The sequence below is a fragment of the Centropristis striata genome, chromosome 5 (genome assembly GCF_030273125.1).
Source record: "Centropristis striata isolate RG_2023a ecotype Rhode Island chromosome 5, C.striata_1.0, whole genome shotgun sequence".
NCBI classification, from domain to species: Eukaryota; Metazoa; Chordata; class Actinopteri; order Perciformes; family Serranidae; genus Centropristis; species Centropristis striata.
In genome coordinates this window covers 18990790-19010677 of record NC_081521.1, presented here as the reverse complement: position 1 = coordinate 19010677, position 19888 = coordinate 18990790, and the positions used below count along the sequence as shown (strand labels likewise).

Here is a 19888-nt window from a genome sequence, read left to right as displayed (position 1 = left end):
TCTGGTTAAATATTAACTGTGCTTTTTAGCTTAAAACAAGTGGCAGACAGGCTAAATAAAGAATGCAATTATCTTTGTTTGTAGACTTCTGGTACTACAGACTTCTTGTCTGGTACAATATTTTTTCAATTGTTATTAAAAATGAATCAATATTATGTTTGCCACAGCAAATTTCATTCAGTTTTAGAACCAAATACCCTCAGATAAAATTAAACAGAATAAAAACAATTTCCAAAAAACATATAATACAAATAATTGCATCTGTGAAGCAATTTGATGAACTCTTATTTTGAAAGGTGCTGACAAAACTATGAAATTACCACTTTCTGTGACCTTACACCAGTGTTTTTTCCTTCCAAATGTAATAATTACTCCTTTTGACAGTTCCCACAAAAGAATTTACACGAGTAGTGAATAAAACAATACGATTCTGTGTCCTGTTTTTAAGCAGTCACAAAGAACTCGTAAAATGTGAATCTTACAACCGGCCGCTGGCTCTATTTCTGTGCTATACACCGTTAACTATATTGACAGCTGATCGCGATGCAACTCCTTAATTTGGTGCAGATTGTTTCATGCCTTGAAATGAAGAAACAGACTTGGGGAGAGATGACTCTTGCTTCACATTTCTTCTCTTCCTTGGTACAGAGCATCCTGTCTTAGCCTAACTGATTCACACTGTTAGTCAGCATTCAGTGACGTCACTCAGCTCCCAGAGTCAGAGTCAGAGTGTGTACGTGCCCTGCCTCAGGTATAACCAGCAAGTAATTTGGTTACAGTCATTTTTATGGCCTACCACTTCACTTACAGTACAAACCGGCACCCTGACGTCATAAACTGGTGATCTGGCTGAGTTTGGCAACAGGGGAGAAGAACATTTTTTTTTAAAAAGGAAAGAAACAGCTTTAACATCTGGCTCCTGTTATGCAATTTCACTCCTCCCCTCCGTTTCCCTCTGAGCAGTTTCCTCTCCTAAATGCCTCAACCTACTGCAGGCTGGCGCGCAGCTCTGAGGAGGATGAATGAGTGTGTGGAAGGAACGGAGGCCTTTTTTAGATACGGATGAACTGAGAGAGAAAACGAGACGATGGTGTCCTGCGTGGAGGGTGAGCTGCTCAGAAAACACAGTGGTGGAGAAACAGAGAGAGAGAAAGCTTGATGGGGAGGGAACTTGCTTTGTGTCTTTAGTCGGAAACCTGATCTCAAACTGGATCTGAGTCTTCCTGCCTTAACATGTAAATGAAAAGCCTGTTGTTGGCAGTAGCGTAACAAAAAGGATCATTAGGTGGAAGAACAGGCTGTGTTCTAATTATTTTAAAAGGCACAACTAGTTTTTCTCCAAGCTTGAGATCCTTGGTTGGCTTGAAGGGACGCCAATTTAGTCCTGACTGAAATATCTCCACAACAGTTCCATGGATAAACATGTAATTTTGTGCAGACATTGATGGTTTCTTGATGCTGAATCCCACAGACTTTGGTGATCCTCTGCCTTCTCCTCTGGTGCTGCCACGAGATTCATATTCATGGTTTTTAGTGAAATATTTTGACAACTATATGATAGATTGTGATGAAATTTGAATCAGGCGTTCACATACCCTAAAAGATTAATTGTAATAACATTAGGGGCCGTCTGTGATTTCAACTGCCACCATGTCAATGCCAATTCGATACCATCATTTTAATTATTTTAAATTAAAACTAAGTGATATTAAGTGCTTGTAATTTGTAAGATTCACAACATGTCATGTCAGAACTAACTAGAACCTAAATATATGCGTTTCAATTCACATCCCACTTGTGAACTTTAGTTCACATGAGCACCAATCTACACACTGTGGATTCTGCAGGCACCGGACTGTGACTCCTGTGACAGTTCAGCCTGAATAAAAGAACCATTACAACCCTAATGGTGCGTGATGATTTAATTACACACCAAACCAGTTAAGTTTACCAATGAAACCACACCAGGGAACACTGTCTTCCCAGCCAGGACAGCAGTTTGATTTCCGTTGTAAAACACACTTTTCCTTTGATTTCAATCCCTACTTTTGTATTTTTCTAGTCATTTTCATGCCTTCTGCTACAGCATATGGTAAACCCTGCGATAGTCATTAATTTATTCAAGGTCTGCTTTCTCTCGTTTATCTCCAGCAGCTTTAGTCCGATTACAGTGGGACAAATGTGGGTTTGTTTTCATATCGTGTTTGCAATCACTCCACAGTATCCATTTCTCACATTGTCTCCTGCTCTCCCTGCAGCCGAAAGTGTTATTCAAACTGTGATTGAATGGGAGCGATGGGGGGACGGATAGTAGACCAAGAGAGAGAGAGAGCGATTATAGAGCGAGCGGCTTGTGTTTTTGTTTTGCTTCAGCGGAGGGTGAACGATAAAGAGCCAGAGTCTCTTAAGAAGCCAAAAAAAGTCATGCTCCTGACAAAAGAAACCGGCTTAAGATATTACGACAGTCACAAACGTAAATATCAATACACACACAGTCTCCTGCTACAATCCTGTTTCATTCAAGAATTTCCCTGTTCCCCCCTCAAAGTGAGGACACACTTCAACCAGCCAGCAACTGAGAAACAACTGAGTTAGGTAGCTCAGTCTGCAGAGTGTCCAATCCACTGCATTAAACTAGCCTTCTCATGTTTATGTATTGTAAACTGCAGCTGCTGCAAGGTGTACGGCTTCATGGGTGTAAAAATGACACGATACTGCATCCATTTACTGGATGCCCTTTAGAGCTTTTGTTCATGTCCAAGAGACTGAAGGGCAAATTCATAAATAATGGATTGCAGCCGCTGATAGTACCATGAATTGTGCATCACTTGCATGCTGTGATACAGACGCAGGTGGAGTTTGCTCGAAAGAAACTACTTCCTACATGAAATTGACAATTTACCATAACCGTCTGAGCCCCAGCCAGTTTTATTGAACTATTTACATATTTCCAGCCTCTCCTGTCCTCTCCTCTCTGCTCTGTGTAAACAGATTTTCAGTGAATATTTGTCACGTGACCGTTCATCTCAGCAGAATCAATCATGGCTTCACAATGTCGCTGAGGAGCAGAATTTAATATTTTTGTCAGGATCTGGTTAGTGCAAACGCTTTATTTTTGGACATGTTTTAAATGACAGTTATTTTTTAAGAAATATCACAATTATGAGCTTCATTTTGGTAACATTTTCTGAGGGAAAATAGTTGTTTACTATAAACTATATATAAATAAAATAATGATTTTTTTTTTACCCCTCCAAATAACAGAAATACACAAATTCTCACTGCCTGTCTAATTCTAAAGTGTTTTGTCAACATGAAAAATAGAACAACAACACACACACACATGACACTCACCTCCAGCATACATGACAGCCAGCATGATGGAGGAGATCCAGGACACCTGACTGGGTGTGGCATCGAAGATGACCTCTATCTCTTTGAAGAACACAGTGATGGACTTGGGGAAGGCGTAGGAGAAGCCGATGGAGATGAAGGCCCCCACCACCACCGCCCAGCCCCAGCCACCTTCAGGAGGGGTGTACCCCACAGGCCCACCCGGCGCTGGAGGCATGTCTGCTCACGAGGAAGAAGAATGAGGAAGAAGACAGCTGGGTTCAGGAGGTCTGGACTCAAACCTGTAGGAGAAACAGAGCAGTGAGTTGGTACAAATCAACATGGATGGTGTAAGGAAAACACATGCTTCATCCTTTTATGCTTCTTGGCATTTTTATGTAGTTTGTTATCGCTTGAGAGATGAAATATATAAAAAGGAGGATGAGGCATGAGAGAGGGAGGACAGGGTTGCAGAAGTGGAGATGAGGAATACAGAAAAACGAGGAGGCAGTTATCAAAATATTTATATTTGTGATCATTTCTTAAATTGCAACGCCAAGTGCTGTCATGGTGAGAAAGAGCATCTGTGCCGGGCCGCATGCCAACATACCAGCACAAGACAAACAGAAGGCAAGTTTAGCAGATTAGCCCATGAGAACTACGGTATATAATGCAGATTTTCCTGGTTGTATAGCCACTGAAGCACACGAAACATCTTGTGAATATTTTGCCATTTTAACCCGTGCAAGCATGCACCGCTGCTATCGCATTGAACCACAGTTTGTTTTTGTTTTTTAATGGCTACTGGAAAGCTTCCTGTAAAACTGCTTAACAGCATCTGTGCAGATAAATGTTGCTTAGGAGAAAGGAAAAAAATAACACTGAGCACCAGGCAGTGAGTAACTATTTCAAATGTCAGTACAAACTTGACCTTTAACTGTTAAAAAAGTATCAAAATGACGGTCTTGGTATCAGTACTGAAACTCCATTATAGGACTGAAACGGTTCCTTGAGAAACTGATCATGCTACTTGCTAGGATGGAGGGGTTTTAGTTTAGCTGTAGTTTGTTTTGTTGTTGTTTTTTCTCTGTCTCCTTAGGGACCGTCAATGGCAAGGAGATCCAGGCAGACGAGGCCAGTGGGACATTCAGCAGCTTTATGCTGTGTGTTGGTTGAGAGAAACAGATAACACACGAGTTGTGGTGCTTTACTGCTGTCCAGAGAAAGGGTGTTAAATGTTTCAGTTATCATTCGTCTCTTTAAAATAAATTCAGGTTTAGCATGCAACAAACAGCCCTACACTGTTTTGATTGAACACTTCCCTGAGCTTCTGTGAATGCATCCATTTAAATGCCCTCTTTTCCCATTTAGGCCACAGATAACGAAGCTATTTATGGTCGGCTCTCACATAAGCTCTGCTACCGTTTGGGCCGTTTACCTTAAATGGACTCTGAGATACAAATCTACAAAGCACACAGGGACTTCAAACTAAATCAGTGCAGTCATGCAATATTTAAAAAGCTGTGTAATGCTGTCATTCTAGGTGAAGATGGAGATAAAAACAAAAAAGGGACAGAAACTGACATCAATGATACAACCACATGACCTGAAGCACTGGGAAAGGATTCTCCAACCTTGTTATAACTAATAAACAGCCAGACTTCTTGCTCTGTTACAGGACATTAAGCAGCGATCATGCTGTAAACAACCACGCTCCGCCAATCATTAGTCCATCAGAACGACATACTGCCGTAACTGGTTAACTCAGCTCTGATCTAATGCTCATCACATGATCTTAAACTCACAGCTTTCACTTCTTTCTGTCACCACAAAGATTAAAGTCTGCAGATTAGTCCTGTCATGAGAGCCATTTTTGTTAGATGGGACAATATACTGTCCCAGAAGTAATTGCAATTTTAAGACAAATTTATGCTTCTGATATATTACAGGATTATAATGCAAGAACACTATTTCAAAGAGCAATTAACTTTTAATTCTTAACAATATTCACACATGAATGCAAAAAAATATTAAGATATTCTCAATAAATAACACGACAGAAGAAATTATGTTTTATTTCTGTTCACTGGGCTTAGGCACTGTGCTCAGGTCTTATAATAGTCAGTAAAACCTGCTGTTTGTCAAACATCATGTAGGCTACAATGTTGGTGACATTATTAAGTAAACGAACCCACGGAAACACAACAGGTGTCCTGACAAAAACTGAGACAAATCTGATGTGCTATAAAAAGCCACATGCATTTTGCATGTTTCTGACTGAGGTTTCAGTCATTTCCTTCCTTCCAGGCAGTTTCAGTTCATGCCAGTATATTTATTTTGGCTGCACAGTAAGTGATGTCTTTGCTAGATGCCGTGTTAATCATGACTCAGAGTTTCCCTGAAAATGTGGTTAGTCAAGCTGTGCAATACCTGGTGGATTCAGTTGCAGGATGCTTTGGAGTATTCCGTTTCTACATTATAGTCTAAACAAAAGCCCCACTCATGAAATATGGGGTTGTTGCAGCTTCTCTGGTCTTGCTCCCTGAGGTTCTTTTTACACTTCCCAAGAGCGTAATTTTTTTTGCTGACATAAGTGAAGGCCGAGTTTATTTCAGGCAACGCAAGGAGGTCGGTTGATGAAACCGGACCTTAAGAAGTTAGTGAATATTGGACTTGCTGCACATATATCAGGTGTACAGAAAGGATGTGTAGGTATGCTGTCGTATACAACACAGCCAAAGGAAATAAATAAGATAAAAACTCAATCATAAAGACTCAATCTCAAGAAGTGTTTTTGATGTATGTCACTTGCGCGTCTCAGAGAAGATATGCTTTTATGTCATTAAACGTATCCACTGACTCAGCCGTGCATTGCAGAGAAACCCCACATTTCTTTTAATGATTGAAGTCTATTTTTGTCACATTTAAAGAAGCGTAATGTACATAGAAATATCCAGCTGTGTATGCGTTTTGAAATTATTAACCATATCTACATGAAAGGAGTTTCACTCATGACGATGGGCAGGGAAATAAAATCAATTAATCAATACATTCTGCCATCAGTCAGCCACTGTCCACTTAGCTCTCCAGGAGCTGGGGCGGCTGTGGCTCAGTTGGAAGAACCACTGCTCGGAAGTGGTTCGATTCCTGACTATGGCTACATGTCGAAGTATCCTTGGGCAAGATACTGAACCCCAAATGGCCCACGGATGCTGCGTTCATTGGTGTGTGAATGAATACCCAATGTTGGCAGGTGGCACCATTGTAGGATAGCCTCGGCCACCAGTATGAATGTGTGCATGAACGGGTGAATGTGTGCGTGAACGGGTGAATAAACGAGTGAATGAGCGCAGTCTGTAGTGTAAAACGCTTTGGATAAAAAGTGCATTCCATTCCATTTAACATTTAGCTGCTGCTGACTCAAGAAAGTTGGGAACCCAGGATCTAGACCAGGGGTGTCAAACTGATCCATGGAAATCCATGTAGCTGCAGGTATTTGTTCCAAGTAAGAGCACACCTGATACATTAAATCAACCGAGTGAAGACAGTTCAGGTTAATGAATGAATGCTGTCAGGTGCGCTCCTGCTTGTTTGGAATGAATACCTGCAGCCACGTCGGCCCACAACTTTGTTTAGACAATTTGTGAAAAAATATAATTATTTAAGATCATTTGAAAGTGTTTTGAGTCTGCTCTTTTTATTTACAGAATATGATCTAACAGAGCAAACTTTACCAGAAGATTGAAATGTTCATACAAAGATATAAGAAGATATAATTAGTCCACTGTAGCATGTTTTTCTATTCTATGCTTTTGGGGCAAAATCTATAGTAATAATTAAACAAAAATGTAGAACTGCATAATTTCAAGTCAAAACCTTGAACCCCAAAAGCTGCACAGCACCTAAAGCCTTCTTAAAACCCAAGGAAATACTTGCGTTCCTCATTTTAAATCTGCAGCCCAAATGTTGCTTGAAACAGGTAATCCATCACAGTGAACATTTACTCTGCTCTATTTCCATCACAGTTTTTTTTGTGTCAGCAGCGAACAGGGACTGTCTAAAATAAACGCTTCATGACTAAGGTTAACAATTTAGAATTGGAGTTAACTGGATTGGTTGGGAATTGATTGAGAGACAAGCTTTTTTTTATTCCACTTAGATATGCAAAAATAGCACCTGCATGCTGGTTTAGGTATGTGCGTGCGTGCGTGAGACTTCCCACATAAATACTTGAGCACCACTTTAAGGCTGCAGGAGCCCAGTTAGATGACCATTAGGTAGAGATGCAGCCCTGTTGATCTGCACCCTGAGAGTGCCAACATCTAACACACTTACACATCTTACGGGCTTGGCAGACGGGTTACATTACTACACACGCAAAGACGGATCTGTGCCACAATTCCTAAATAGCAAGTCACCAAGACTCCAGACTTTGGAGTATATCCGATGGCTGACAGTCAATGAGCACCGAGCTCAACATTGGGATTTAAAATGGTGGCAATAATGGGGTACAACAATAAGGCTGCCACTATGGCTATCACCTTTTCCCAAAATCATGTTTGAACAAATCAAAAGTAGAAAACAATTTGTTCAGACTAACAGAGGAGAGACAGATTGTTAGTCAGACGTTGATTAATTATACCAATTTTGAGTCTTTGAGCACATTATTACATTTTAACATTAGAGTACCTTCATAGGAGAAGCCCCCCCCCAACAATAATATCAGCCATCAGAGTATTTGCATTAATCAGATAGTAAAAAGTAAAATACTCAGATGCTTTTTAACACTTAATAAAAATGTGCAAAATGTTTTAGAAAATTTCAAGCGAAAATCTTCCTTCTTTTCATTCTAGTACAGAGATTGATTTTATTTTGTAATGTTTTGCACATTCCTGCACAACTGTACATCTTGTTTACATTAAAAACATATTTTTACTCATTTTTACAATAGTTTCATAGTTTTATTGCCATCCCTTCTATGTAACATGTATTTTTCTTGTCTTGCGCAGCAATGGCTTCATTTATTTGTATTCTCTCTCATTGTAATGCATCAAAATACCTCCTTGTATGTAAAAAAAAAAATCTACTTGGCAATAAGCCTGATTCTAATGGCTTCTTTAACTTTTTGTTTACACAGTTATCCAGGTCAAAGACTCCAGACTAGAGTCAACAAATGTCACAAGCCACATGGATGACGTCAGAAACCAAACAGTCAGCATATACGGAAATATGCACTAGCAAAGAGGCGGTTTAACTTCCTGTCTTTTCTGTTGGTGTCAGTTTCAACACATTAGCAACCAAACAGCCGGTTAACACTGCGCAGACCTCGACATGGACTCAACAACAACTTTCACTATCAGTTGGCTCAACTTTATTGTGTCACATTTGAATCCTGTGCAATAAATGAGACCCATCACCCAAACCAAACCACCACACCACCACAGATATCAATGCAGACAACCTGTTTGATTTTGTAGTTTAATTCAGCAGGAAATCTTAATAGTTAGCATGCCAGGAGATTTTACATTCACAAAACCTCAGTCACTCAACACTGAGTCAAATCCAGAAGGTTAATTTTATTCTTAAAGAATACACAAGCAACTGAATACTTTCAAAATCCTAAAGGGTGGCAGTTAGATCCAACTAAATGTCATACCACTCAAACACCACGTCCTTGGCCTTTAATTTATTACGACCTTAACGAGATTACATTACATGTAGTGAGAGGTCATCCAGGGGCCTGAGAGCCGGATTGGCAAAGACTTGCCTGTGCTCTCATGTTGCTCACAGAGTTGTTTGCCACATAGCTCGTTCCTCCAATGATCCACAGCCATGCATACTCTCACAGGCTTGTGCAAACACTCATCATTCATCTCCCCAGCCGTCACTGGAGCTGGCTGAAGCACAACTCCAACATACTGAACTAAATCTTTGAGGTGTTGCCTTGGAGCTGAAAACTAGAACTTAATATGCTACTGATCAAAACTTACAATCTGACAAAACAAGTGATCTACCAAACTAGCAATATCCTAGGCAACAGATCCTGACCTCTGCTGCAGCAGGGCCTTCCTGTACAGAGGAATGTGATGACTACAGGAGTAACACTGCAGCTAGAGCTCCTTTAGTTATGAAACACTCAGACTGCATTAACTTTAATACAAATTACACTTTTGAAGCATCACCTTTTTACATTTCATTGTTAATCTACAAGTAAAATACTGGCTGAAACGATTAGCTGATAAAAAAAAACCAGACAAATATTTTGTAGTGTAAATAAAGTCATTTTTCTGGCAAAAATGTCACTTGTTCACTAGTTACAGCTCCTAAAATGTCTGTGTGAGAGTTAACTATATAGTTTGGGATTTTGGAGTGTTGAATCGACAAAACAAAACATTTACTTTTTTGTTTGACCCAACTATTAATGAGTGTTTCCCGTACATTGATTTATTTGTGGCAACCCGCCGCAATATCAATAGTAGTATCAATTGGGGCAAACACAACACAATCTCACTGACAACACAAACCTAACACAACTAACACATTGACAATGGACCCATCTGTATATCTATATTCTTAACACAACGCTGTCTACCCCAGAGAACATTATGAGAACATTATGGTCATTGTGCCAGTGGAGAGCCTGAAGACAAGCCGACACACGGTACAGGACGCTGTATCATCACCAATGAGTTCATCATCTACCAGTCATTCTGTTAGACTGCCAGGTCACAACTGGTTGTTCAATATGAGATGATGACAAAACAATCTTCAACACACTAAATGAGTGTCAAACAGCTCAGTATTTTAAGAATCAATTCAACAAGACTGTTGTTTAATGGCTCTGCCTGGGGTTTAAATGGTAATATCTATACACTGTGAATTCATAACATGCAAGTGTTTTCACAGGAAACCCATCTGCTGTCATCATCATGTGTTTAATGGCCCCGAGTAGTGGAAAATAAATCAATAACACAACAGTAATAGTTACACATCTGATGCAAATCAGCAGCCGTTGCTGTTAGATAAGGACTCAATCATCAGCTGGTTTAGGTGAGCAGGTGGGGATCGACCTGAAGCTGACTTATCAGCAAGCTCCTTTTTTGCAAAAACAATGAATAAATGAAATAAAATGTATAAAAATGTTGGTCCTAACTTTTTAAATATGTGAAAAAAATACAATACTTCATTATTTAAGTTTTTTTTCTGAAACTGCTCTTCTGATTTATAGAATATGAGGGCAAACAGAATTTAATATTAAGACGAAGGCTGTGATGTGTATAAATAAATAATATTTACACCCCCACTCAGCTACCACCTCAAACAGAATGTAATTCTGAGGGAAACACTGCTCAATCATAAAAAAAAAATATTTTGTTTCAGTCCTACTGACGACACATCTTGAGCCAAAGAGAAAAGAAAGAGGAAATGTGACTATGGATGCACATAAAACTCATTTTCAAAAGCTAGTCTGCATGTGTATACATTTCACAACTTTGGTTCAATAAAGAGAGAAACACAAATCAAACAGAGGATACTGAATGAAACTGCAACATTCAAGTTCCCCTTTCCGTCAGAGCTCATGAGCAATGTGCTCACTGTGCCTAAAGAGGCAACGTCACTGCTGTTCTCAGTGGCCTGATCACGCACATTCAGTCGACCTCTTTTCAGGTCACACAGGGAAATGGGGCGACACACAAACAGCCATACAGGCGTTTATTTTCTTTTTATTGGCTCTTGTGGCATTTTTATGTGCCACAATGTGTGCCAGGACAACAATTCAGACAACAATTGCCATCCTGTCATAACAGTTATGATGCTGAAATAAAGCCGGTAAATGTTTCTCAAGGGGAGACTTGGAGCCAAAACCAGCACAATATTGTCTCTTTTATGAAACCACTTTTACATATCAGTGCAACCATGTAACCAATTATTAGAACACATCTGCAAAAAAGAGGAACATAATAGTAGCCTATTCTAGTTTGAACATGTCCTCTAGACAGCTTTAGGGCTGCAACTAAAGATTAATGATGATGACTTTGATTAATTGTTTATTAATCTGATTTTTTTAAAAAGCTAAGTTTGATCATTTTTAGCATGTTCTTTAAAAAAAAAACATACTTGAGATTTTCTTGCACAATGTTCTTTTAAACATTTGCAGTTACATGTGACACAACACATACTTTGTTGTTTTAGTTAATAATTGCTAATGAGAAGTACAGGCAAGGCCATTACAATTAAAAAATAAAATGAACATTGGGGATGCAGCCTTACACTGAGGAAAAAAAAGGGAAATGCAACTAGAAATATAACATATTACAGCCCCGACTATATTACACTGATCCATCACAAAAAAAGAGACAAAACCAACAGATGGTATGTCTCTGTTACATTTTGCTTTTTAATGAACCTGTATTTGTGCATTTGTCCATTTAAATGGACAGAAATCTGCCAGACAGATTTAGTGTTAGCTCTGGTAGCCATAAAAGACCCTGGAGTTGGTTTTAAATCGATTAGTTGTTGCAGCCCGACACAAATTAAAGGAATGCATTCACACCCAGGAAAACATCACCTCCCCCTAAAGCCTCTGCACTCCATTTGTCCATCTGACCAACCTGCAGGGGTTGAGCAGGAGCTGACTTTGAGCTTGGAACACAAACGTCGCCCAGTGTCCAAACTGGTGTGGAGCAACCAGCCCTCCCAGTAACTCAGTGGACAGGGGGGATAGGGAGGGGAGGCAGATCATAATCAAATCAATCTTTCCAGGTTGCACATTGAGTCCGAAAGTAGCCACTTAAACCAGACAAGATTAATTTAAAACAGGCAATGTGACATTCAACACAAAGGTGGAGAACCTCTATGTTGTGGTTCTAAATTTTTCTGACTGTTCCCTGGACAGAGATAGTCTAATCATAGCTTTACAAATATAACTCCGTATGGCAGGCCTGTCAAGCTTTGGATTAATCCCCATTCTGAAGAGGTGTGCACGAGGCTGCAGGAAGATATTGTGTGTTTAAAGAGTCTGGAGGGTGGTGTCTTTTCTCATAATCATCTAAAACCAAAAAGATTAGAGCAAAATTGTAAGGAAATGTGTGTTTGCCTGCACTAATGTAAAATCCAAATGTTAGCAATCTGACTAATTTGCTTACTACCTACAATACTGCAGTGAATTAGGCTTTTGTTAGCAGCCGTGCCCTGTTCTTTACGAGATTCAAGGAACTTTACTTTACAGCAACTTCAACATCTATTTGTGCACTTCTTAAAAGACATCTCAAGCGTGATGTAAATTATAAATCTGTCATCCTCTGCCTTGCTTGTCCAAGAACACAGTCCAAGCAGTTAAACAGGATTATACTCAAATAAAATAAGAGTCTAATCTCACAATGCTGTTTGTGAGCTCTCTGTATTTCCATGTCTTCTGCTGTACATGGATCATCAACTGATGAGTATGCTGATATTTTCAGATTCAGACAACCTTGTGATCCTAAGAAGAATGGCGATTTGTTTGCAGTGTTCCCGGCTAGAAACAACAGCCTGCTTTTGTTGACCACTGAAGTCAAGGACCAATCATTTACTGAGACTTATTCTACTGCCATCACTGTAAACTGATGTTGAAAAGAAACGATGACAGGAATACCAACATCAAACAACTCTGCAGGAGTTTTTTATGTCACACAAGACCCACGTCAGTTGCCCCAGTTGTTAAAATGGGGGGAAAAAGACGGAGGAGGAATGCTTAATGGCTGGCAAGCTTCACCAGTGGGACTGGATTTATGTTGCCTTAGTTAGGTGTCTGTGTGTGTCTGCTTGTGTGTGTATTTGTGTGTGTGTGTGTGTGTGAGTACCAGAAAAGCAGGACAACTCCTGAAGGAGTTATCAATGAGGGCATTCATTCGGCACTAACAAACGCTCCCTGTACTAAAGTGTGTTGAGGGGCCGGAGTTACCTGAAATCTTCTGAATTACAAATAATAGTTTCAGCAGATGAAATGTGATACATTTTTACAGGTAATTCAAATGTGCATGATATTTTTCTTTACCGTTTCTGGCAGTAAAATTCTTGCTTTAGAGGGTTCAACCCCAGGACATTGTCACAACAATGGATTTCCCAAATTCTCTACGTAGTTCACAGAAAAGACAGGATACTAAAGTCCTTCCAAGAAAACCTGTGATGAGTGGAAACGGAAGGAAAGAGGGGGGTTAAAAAAAGGACATTTCATTCATTTCCTGAATGAGTAAAGCAATTCTGCAGAATCATCATGACTGTGAAATTCTTTATAACTCTCAAATCCCAATCTAAATAAATACGTTATTAGGGATGATTAGAGAGCATAACATAAAGCCTGTCAAGCATCCCATTACCAAGGGTTATAAAAGTGTTCTCTAATGCTAAATGCTTGGGAGATACTTGTCAGTTTACCACTAATGGCCACTTAAACCTCACTGGCATGAAGTAATATCAATAATGCCCCCAATATACTTCTCTCAAACAGTGCACTCCAAACGCACACATGAAGAAACCCGCTCAACGTCACTATGCAGCACAGATTTAAAGGTCATTTTTGCCTGTTGGTCAAGCAAAGAACTTGCTTTTTTTGCAAGTGTGAATGCACATAGATGTTAGATTAAAATTGTCAGGGCAAACGTCAAAAAATGGAAACGTGTTTGAACAAAAAAAGACTATCTGGTATAAAACACTTAACAGAAGCATGTAAACCAGCCCCTCCCCACAACAGACAACAAGTGTTTCTCTGTTCAGAAGGCAGGGAAGGAGACTTACTTGCACTTGCATCACGTTATACTCTTTATCTGCTGGACAACTTCATGTTGTACTGCCAAAAAACAGCATTTCATTCTGCTCTCCATACCAGCAGGTGGCAGATAGTTTATCTTTGTCATTCTAAAAAGGAAACCAGAAGACCTAGGACTGTGGATATACTCAGACGGTTCTATGTAACAAACATCTGGCAGCATCGTGTTACCAGATGGCCATGTCGTCATGAAAATATTTGTATTGGAATGATCAGATGAGATGAAGATGAAATGAAAAGAGCCTTCTGTGTGTGCTCTCCTGACTTTAGTTGTCCGCTTGCTTGCTTTCCACACTTCAATTTCGATTGGCTTAAGCTGAACAGCCAATCAGAGTGAGTCCTCTCACCAACAAGCACCGTCGCTACCACATGCTGAATTGGTTGAAAAGCTGCCATGTGCCTACTAGGGCCAATGGTGTTAAACACACCTCAAAAACTAGGGCTGCATGCGCTCACCAATGCCCCGACACTGGCTGCCCACTGATCATCAGCTTGGTAAGTTTGGGCCTTATTGTGCAACCACACGAACAAGAATAAAATATGGTTGGAGGATTCTTTCCTTTTTCTCAAAGCCAAATTTAAATTGGTGTAAAATGGTTAAATGTGGCTGGTTACCTTTGGGATTAAAAAGACTATAAATTAAGGAATGACTGAGGCCCGGCAGAGACTAACAACTTCAGGCATAAGCTCGCCCCGCATCTGGTTCGACTTGTGGCTTTCCCTCTTAATCATTATCACACACACACACACACACACACACACACACACACACACACACACACACACACACACACACACACACACACACACACACACACACACACACACACACACACACACACACACACACACACACACACACACACACACACACACACACACACACACACACACACACACACACACACACACACACAGCTGACATGTCTCCACTCATTTGCTGTCCCTTTCTCTAAGCCTTAGGTTCAACCAACATTCCTCATTCATTAAGCTCGATTTTCTGCAGAATTTCACACTCAAAAATCTACAAACCATCTCTCCACTCTTTCACTGAAGCACCCCTGATGTTAAACTACTGCCCACGTGATCCACTACTTCCCACATTTACGACGTGGATAGCTGCCAGCAAGCACAAACAACAGTAGTAAGCTGGCAAAGCAACAAGTCAGTGTTGGTTAGGGAAGGTAGACTTCTAAGCTTTTACCCGCAAAGTCATTGCTAAAAAGATCATGCAGAACAATAAAAATTGCACAATGGAGGGAGGTTTTCTGCCTACAGTTGTGCTTGGGTGCCAGAACATGTCCTAAGTAGGACAGCACAAGGAAAAACACAACTGGATGGGTTAGTTTAAGAGCAGCAGCAGTAACCCAGTGAGCCGATTCCTGAGAGCAGAAATGGGATCCTTTTAAAACTTTATTCTATTACATAATACACTTAGATCAGACGTAAAGGTCTAAAAACAGATTCAAAACATTGATTTAACTACTCTGCTATCCGGGAGTGATGTTTTACTGACACCCAGAGGGAATTATTTAACTGCCAGAGAGGTCAGAGGACATCAGCCCTGAGGCCGGTACATTCATCCACTCACCAAAGTAAAGTCTGGACAGCAGGTAGAGTTTGCATGGATCCAGCTCCTGTGCTCTTACTTTCTAAAGGTCATCCTGCCACCACACAGATGGAAAATGCCATAGCAATCACTCAGTTTGAGCATATCCCCTGGTTGCACACTCATTATTAATAGTCCAGTGAGGGAAGAAGTACTCAGTTTTTTTTTCCTTAAGTAAAAATAGCAATGCTGCAGTGTCTTACTTTGGTTAAATGACAGGACTATTAGCATAAACATATACCCATTAAGGCCCATTTCAGAATAATGTATATTATATACATTATTATTATTACATACTTTGTCGAGGATGTTTATTTGACTTAGTTAATAAGCAGGATTACATTTAAAAAACTGGCCCTTAATTTTTGCGAAACCTGGTGAGCATTGGCCAATAAAGAACCAATAAGCTTTTGCAGCAGATACACAAAATTTTCACTTTCATTACTGAGATACACTATCCGTGCTGCAATCATGTGCTGTAAGAATAATCGAAAATGAGTTCCAACTGGAAAGTCTGAAAGTTTTGGTACTCATTACATGGCTAACTTGATCTATTTCCTTTGCTATACATAGTCACTCAATTACAGGATACAGCTAACATCGAGTTGTTTAAACAATCTGAGCAATAACATACAACTCTTCTTTTCAAGGTTGGAGGAAGGACATCCGAGGAGCATGTGAATGCACCATTGACTTGGCAGAGGTCAGCGCTCTAAGGCTACCATTGTAGTTACTGATGTACAGCAGCATGGGCACACATCCCTGAATGCAGGTGAGTAACCAAGGCAATAATCACCAATCAAAGTTCAAAGTTGAACTCACATAGAATTGAAGTTAATTGGAGGAGAATGTTCACTAAAGTTAAATTTGCGAATGTGTAACTTTAATGTGTTCATCATTCTTATGCTGCAGCTGGTAAATGTGACGTTAATTTTAACTACTTTATATAATGATTAGTATTTGGGCTGCCCAGTGATACTCAGTGAGTCGAATCATCTGTCAATGACCAACTCAGTAGACTTGAAATTCTTTGAATTGGAGCAGTCAATATGGTTTGGTTTTGTTTGTCAGTCAGACAGACTCCAACTTTCAAGATATTTACATTTAGTCATTTAGCAGACGCTTTTATCCAAAGCAACTTACAGGAAGAATAAAAGCAATCAATCAAGGTATAGGGCAATAAGAGCTATTAGTGCATCAATAAGTGCTAGTGACAATTCTTGAAGGGGTAGAATTATGGTGTGGTGCTAGGAGAGAAGATGCTCTCTGAAGAGCTGGGTCTTCAGGAGTTTTTTTTTTAAAGGTAGAGAGGGACGCCCCAGCTCTGGTTGGAACTGGTAGTGTGTTCCACCAGCGGGGAACAAGAAATGCAAAGAGTCTGGATTGCCTTGGACCAACGGGGGGTAGAGCTAGGCGCCGTTCATTGGAAGAGTGTAACGTTCGTCAGGACACTTTTTTTTTACAGTCTACGTAATGCACTAATTTCTAGTTAAAGAATAAGATGACAGACATAGTTTTGTTTTTGAAAGGTGACTGTATTGGGTTTAGTGCTGATATGATTACAACATCCATCCATCATAATGTTTCAGTGAGGACATTGTCATATGCCAATTTGGTAGACATCTCCCAGCCCTACAATGCGCACAACAAGCGAACGTTCCTTACCTGTGGAGATAAAACCCCTTGGCAGCCCATGGATCCCACCTTTGTAGAAGTGTCAAATTATTTCTGGCTTATAATAAAACTGTGGCGGACCATATTCCACCACATTTCATTATGTAATGTGCTCGAAATCATCACGGAAAGTCATGCCAATGGATTTTCCGATTGCCATTTAGCTTATATTAAAAATGGATGAATGATTAGTCTAATCTTTGTATTGAACAGCCAAATCTGATTCGAATTCAAAAGAAATTCTGATTCGGGTAGTACCCTCCTAAGTGGTATTAATAATGAATTAATTACCCTTCATAGTTATCCGAAACTCCGGTCACAGAGGAGCCAATCCCAGCTGACATTGGGCGCAGGTGTACATACTTCAAGACTATCCAGGGCTGACACACAGAGACAGACAAAATTTAACCTAAGCTGCATGACTCTGGACTGTGGTTAGAAACTCCACACAGAGCTGGTTTCAAACCCACAACCCTCTGCTAACAACTAAAATTAGTATATTTTTTAAAGTAGTATAATAAATGTAACAAGCTGTAACATAAATATAGTACAGTAAAATGTACAATGTTTGCCTCTGAATTGTATTGTATGATCAAATGTAAATACACAAGCAATGTACAAGTACCCCAAAATCGTTTTCAAGTACAATACTTAAAACCATGTACTTTCCATCACTGTAAATGGACAATAAGCAGCCCTTAGTGTGTGTGTGGTTTTTTGTTTTTTTTTTGGACAATGGGGACTGCACGGGAGGCAAAGCGTGTGGCTGTCGTGTGATCTTTCCATTGAGCTCTGACCCTGAAAAAGAGCCAGCAGCAGCATGTGAAACTCATTCAGCTCTGCGCTCAATAGATAACGCGTTAGGCCGCAGTTAAATGCACTATAAGTGGAAATCAAAGCCCAAGATTACCCTCTCCTCCGCCCGTGTGTGTAAGCTGCGGTTCTGGCTCCCTGCCCACCCCCGATGAGTGACCCTCAGTATCGGGGGCTGTCGGACACGGGCTGCGGCTTCATTTGTGGATGTAGAAATAGCGCCAGCCGGCAGCATCACGATGAATGAAACAACGCTCAGTGGATAAAGGTACCCTCTAAACCGCTTATTTTAAATCTAATAAGAGGAAACAGAACCGCGGAAGCTGAGATAACGTTAAACTGGAGCTAATGGAGAAGCGAAGCTAGCTAATTTACAACTTAAGCTAGGCACTCAGCTCAAGTTGAGATGAAGAGAGAGAGAGAAAAAAACAGCGGTTAATTCATCAGCAGCCTCTTTGTCTCAACGGTAAGTCCCGTCTCAGGCTCGTTCACTCACCGGGGGAGGTGTCCGGTGGGTTCGGCTGTGTTCGGCGGAGGTTCGGTCCGGCTGTGAGTGAGCGGAGTCTCTGGCGTGTCCTTGCTCTTAACAATGGCTCCACGTTGATTGCAGCAGCAGCAGCAGCAGCTCGGGGTACCACACACACACGGACTGGACAACTTCTGGGATGGTGATGATGACACTTCTACCAGCGCGCATGCGTACGGGGGCGCGAGGCAGTGGAGGAATCTGATAAAATGCACGTGCGTCAAGAGGGGAGAGACACGCGCTGCTCCGTGGAGGAAGAAGTGCTCTGAATTATTACTTCATGTAAAATCAACAATAACACAGTGTACGAATAATACTTCAAATAAAAGCACGATTACCACACTGTGAAAATAATCAACTTCAAGTAAAAGTAAATTTAACACCGTACTTAAGTAAAAGTACTATTAGCACAGTGTGAAATGACTACACTACAAGTTAAAGTACTAATACCACACTTTTAAAATACTCCACTGCAAATGAACATCCTGCATTGAAAACCTTAAAGAAGTAAAAGTAATAATACTTCACTACAAGTAAAAGTCATCAAATCACACTGAAAAATGACTTCACTACAAGTAAAAGGCACATATATAAAACCCTACTTGAGTAAAAGTAATATTACTCCACTACAAGTAAACGTCCTGACCATGGTCCTGACCCTATTAAGTAAACGTACTAATACCACACTGTTAAAATAAGTCCTGCATTGAAAACCTTAATGAAGTAAAAGTAATAATACTCCACTGCAAATTAACGTCCTGAATTCAAAACCTTACTTAAATTAAAGTAATACTACTCTACTACACATAAAGGTCCTGTATATAAAACCCTGCTTAAGTGAAAGTACTAATACCACATGTTAAAATACTCCACTACAAGTAAAAGTACTAATACCACACTTAAAATACTCCACTACAAGTAAAAGTAATGATACTGCACTGTCAAAATACTCCACTACAAGTAAAAGTACTGATACTGCACTGTTAAAATACTCCACTACAAGTAAAAGTACTAATATCGCATTGAAAATACTCCACTCCACTACTCCACATGTAAAGGTTCTGCATTGAAAACCTTAGTGAAGTAAAATTAATAATACTCCACTGCACATAAATGTCCTATGTAT

At 40.1% G+C, this 19888-nt stretch overlaps 1 protein-coding gene across 1 annotated transcript in view; it reads right to left on the bottom strand.

Annotated features, from left to right (window-relative positions):
• Positions 1–18891, bottom strand: part of LOC131971466 (monocarboxylate transporter 1-like) — a 32729-nt gene extending 13838 nt beyond the window's left edge. The window contains exons 1-2 of the mRNA XM_059332942.1: positions 18733–18891; positions 3355–3635 (exon numbers count right to left, since the gene is read on the bottom strand). Coding sequence (XP_059188925.1) covers positions 3355–3571 — 217 coding nt within the window. The 5' untranslated portion in view covers positions 3572–3635; positions 18733–18891. The remainder of the gene's footprint in view (positions 1–3354; positions 3636–18732) is intronic.
• Positions 18892–19888: the final 997 nt, after the last annotated feature.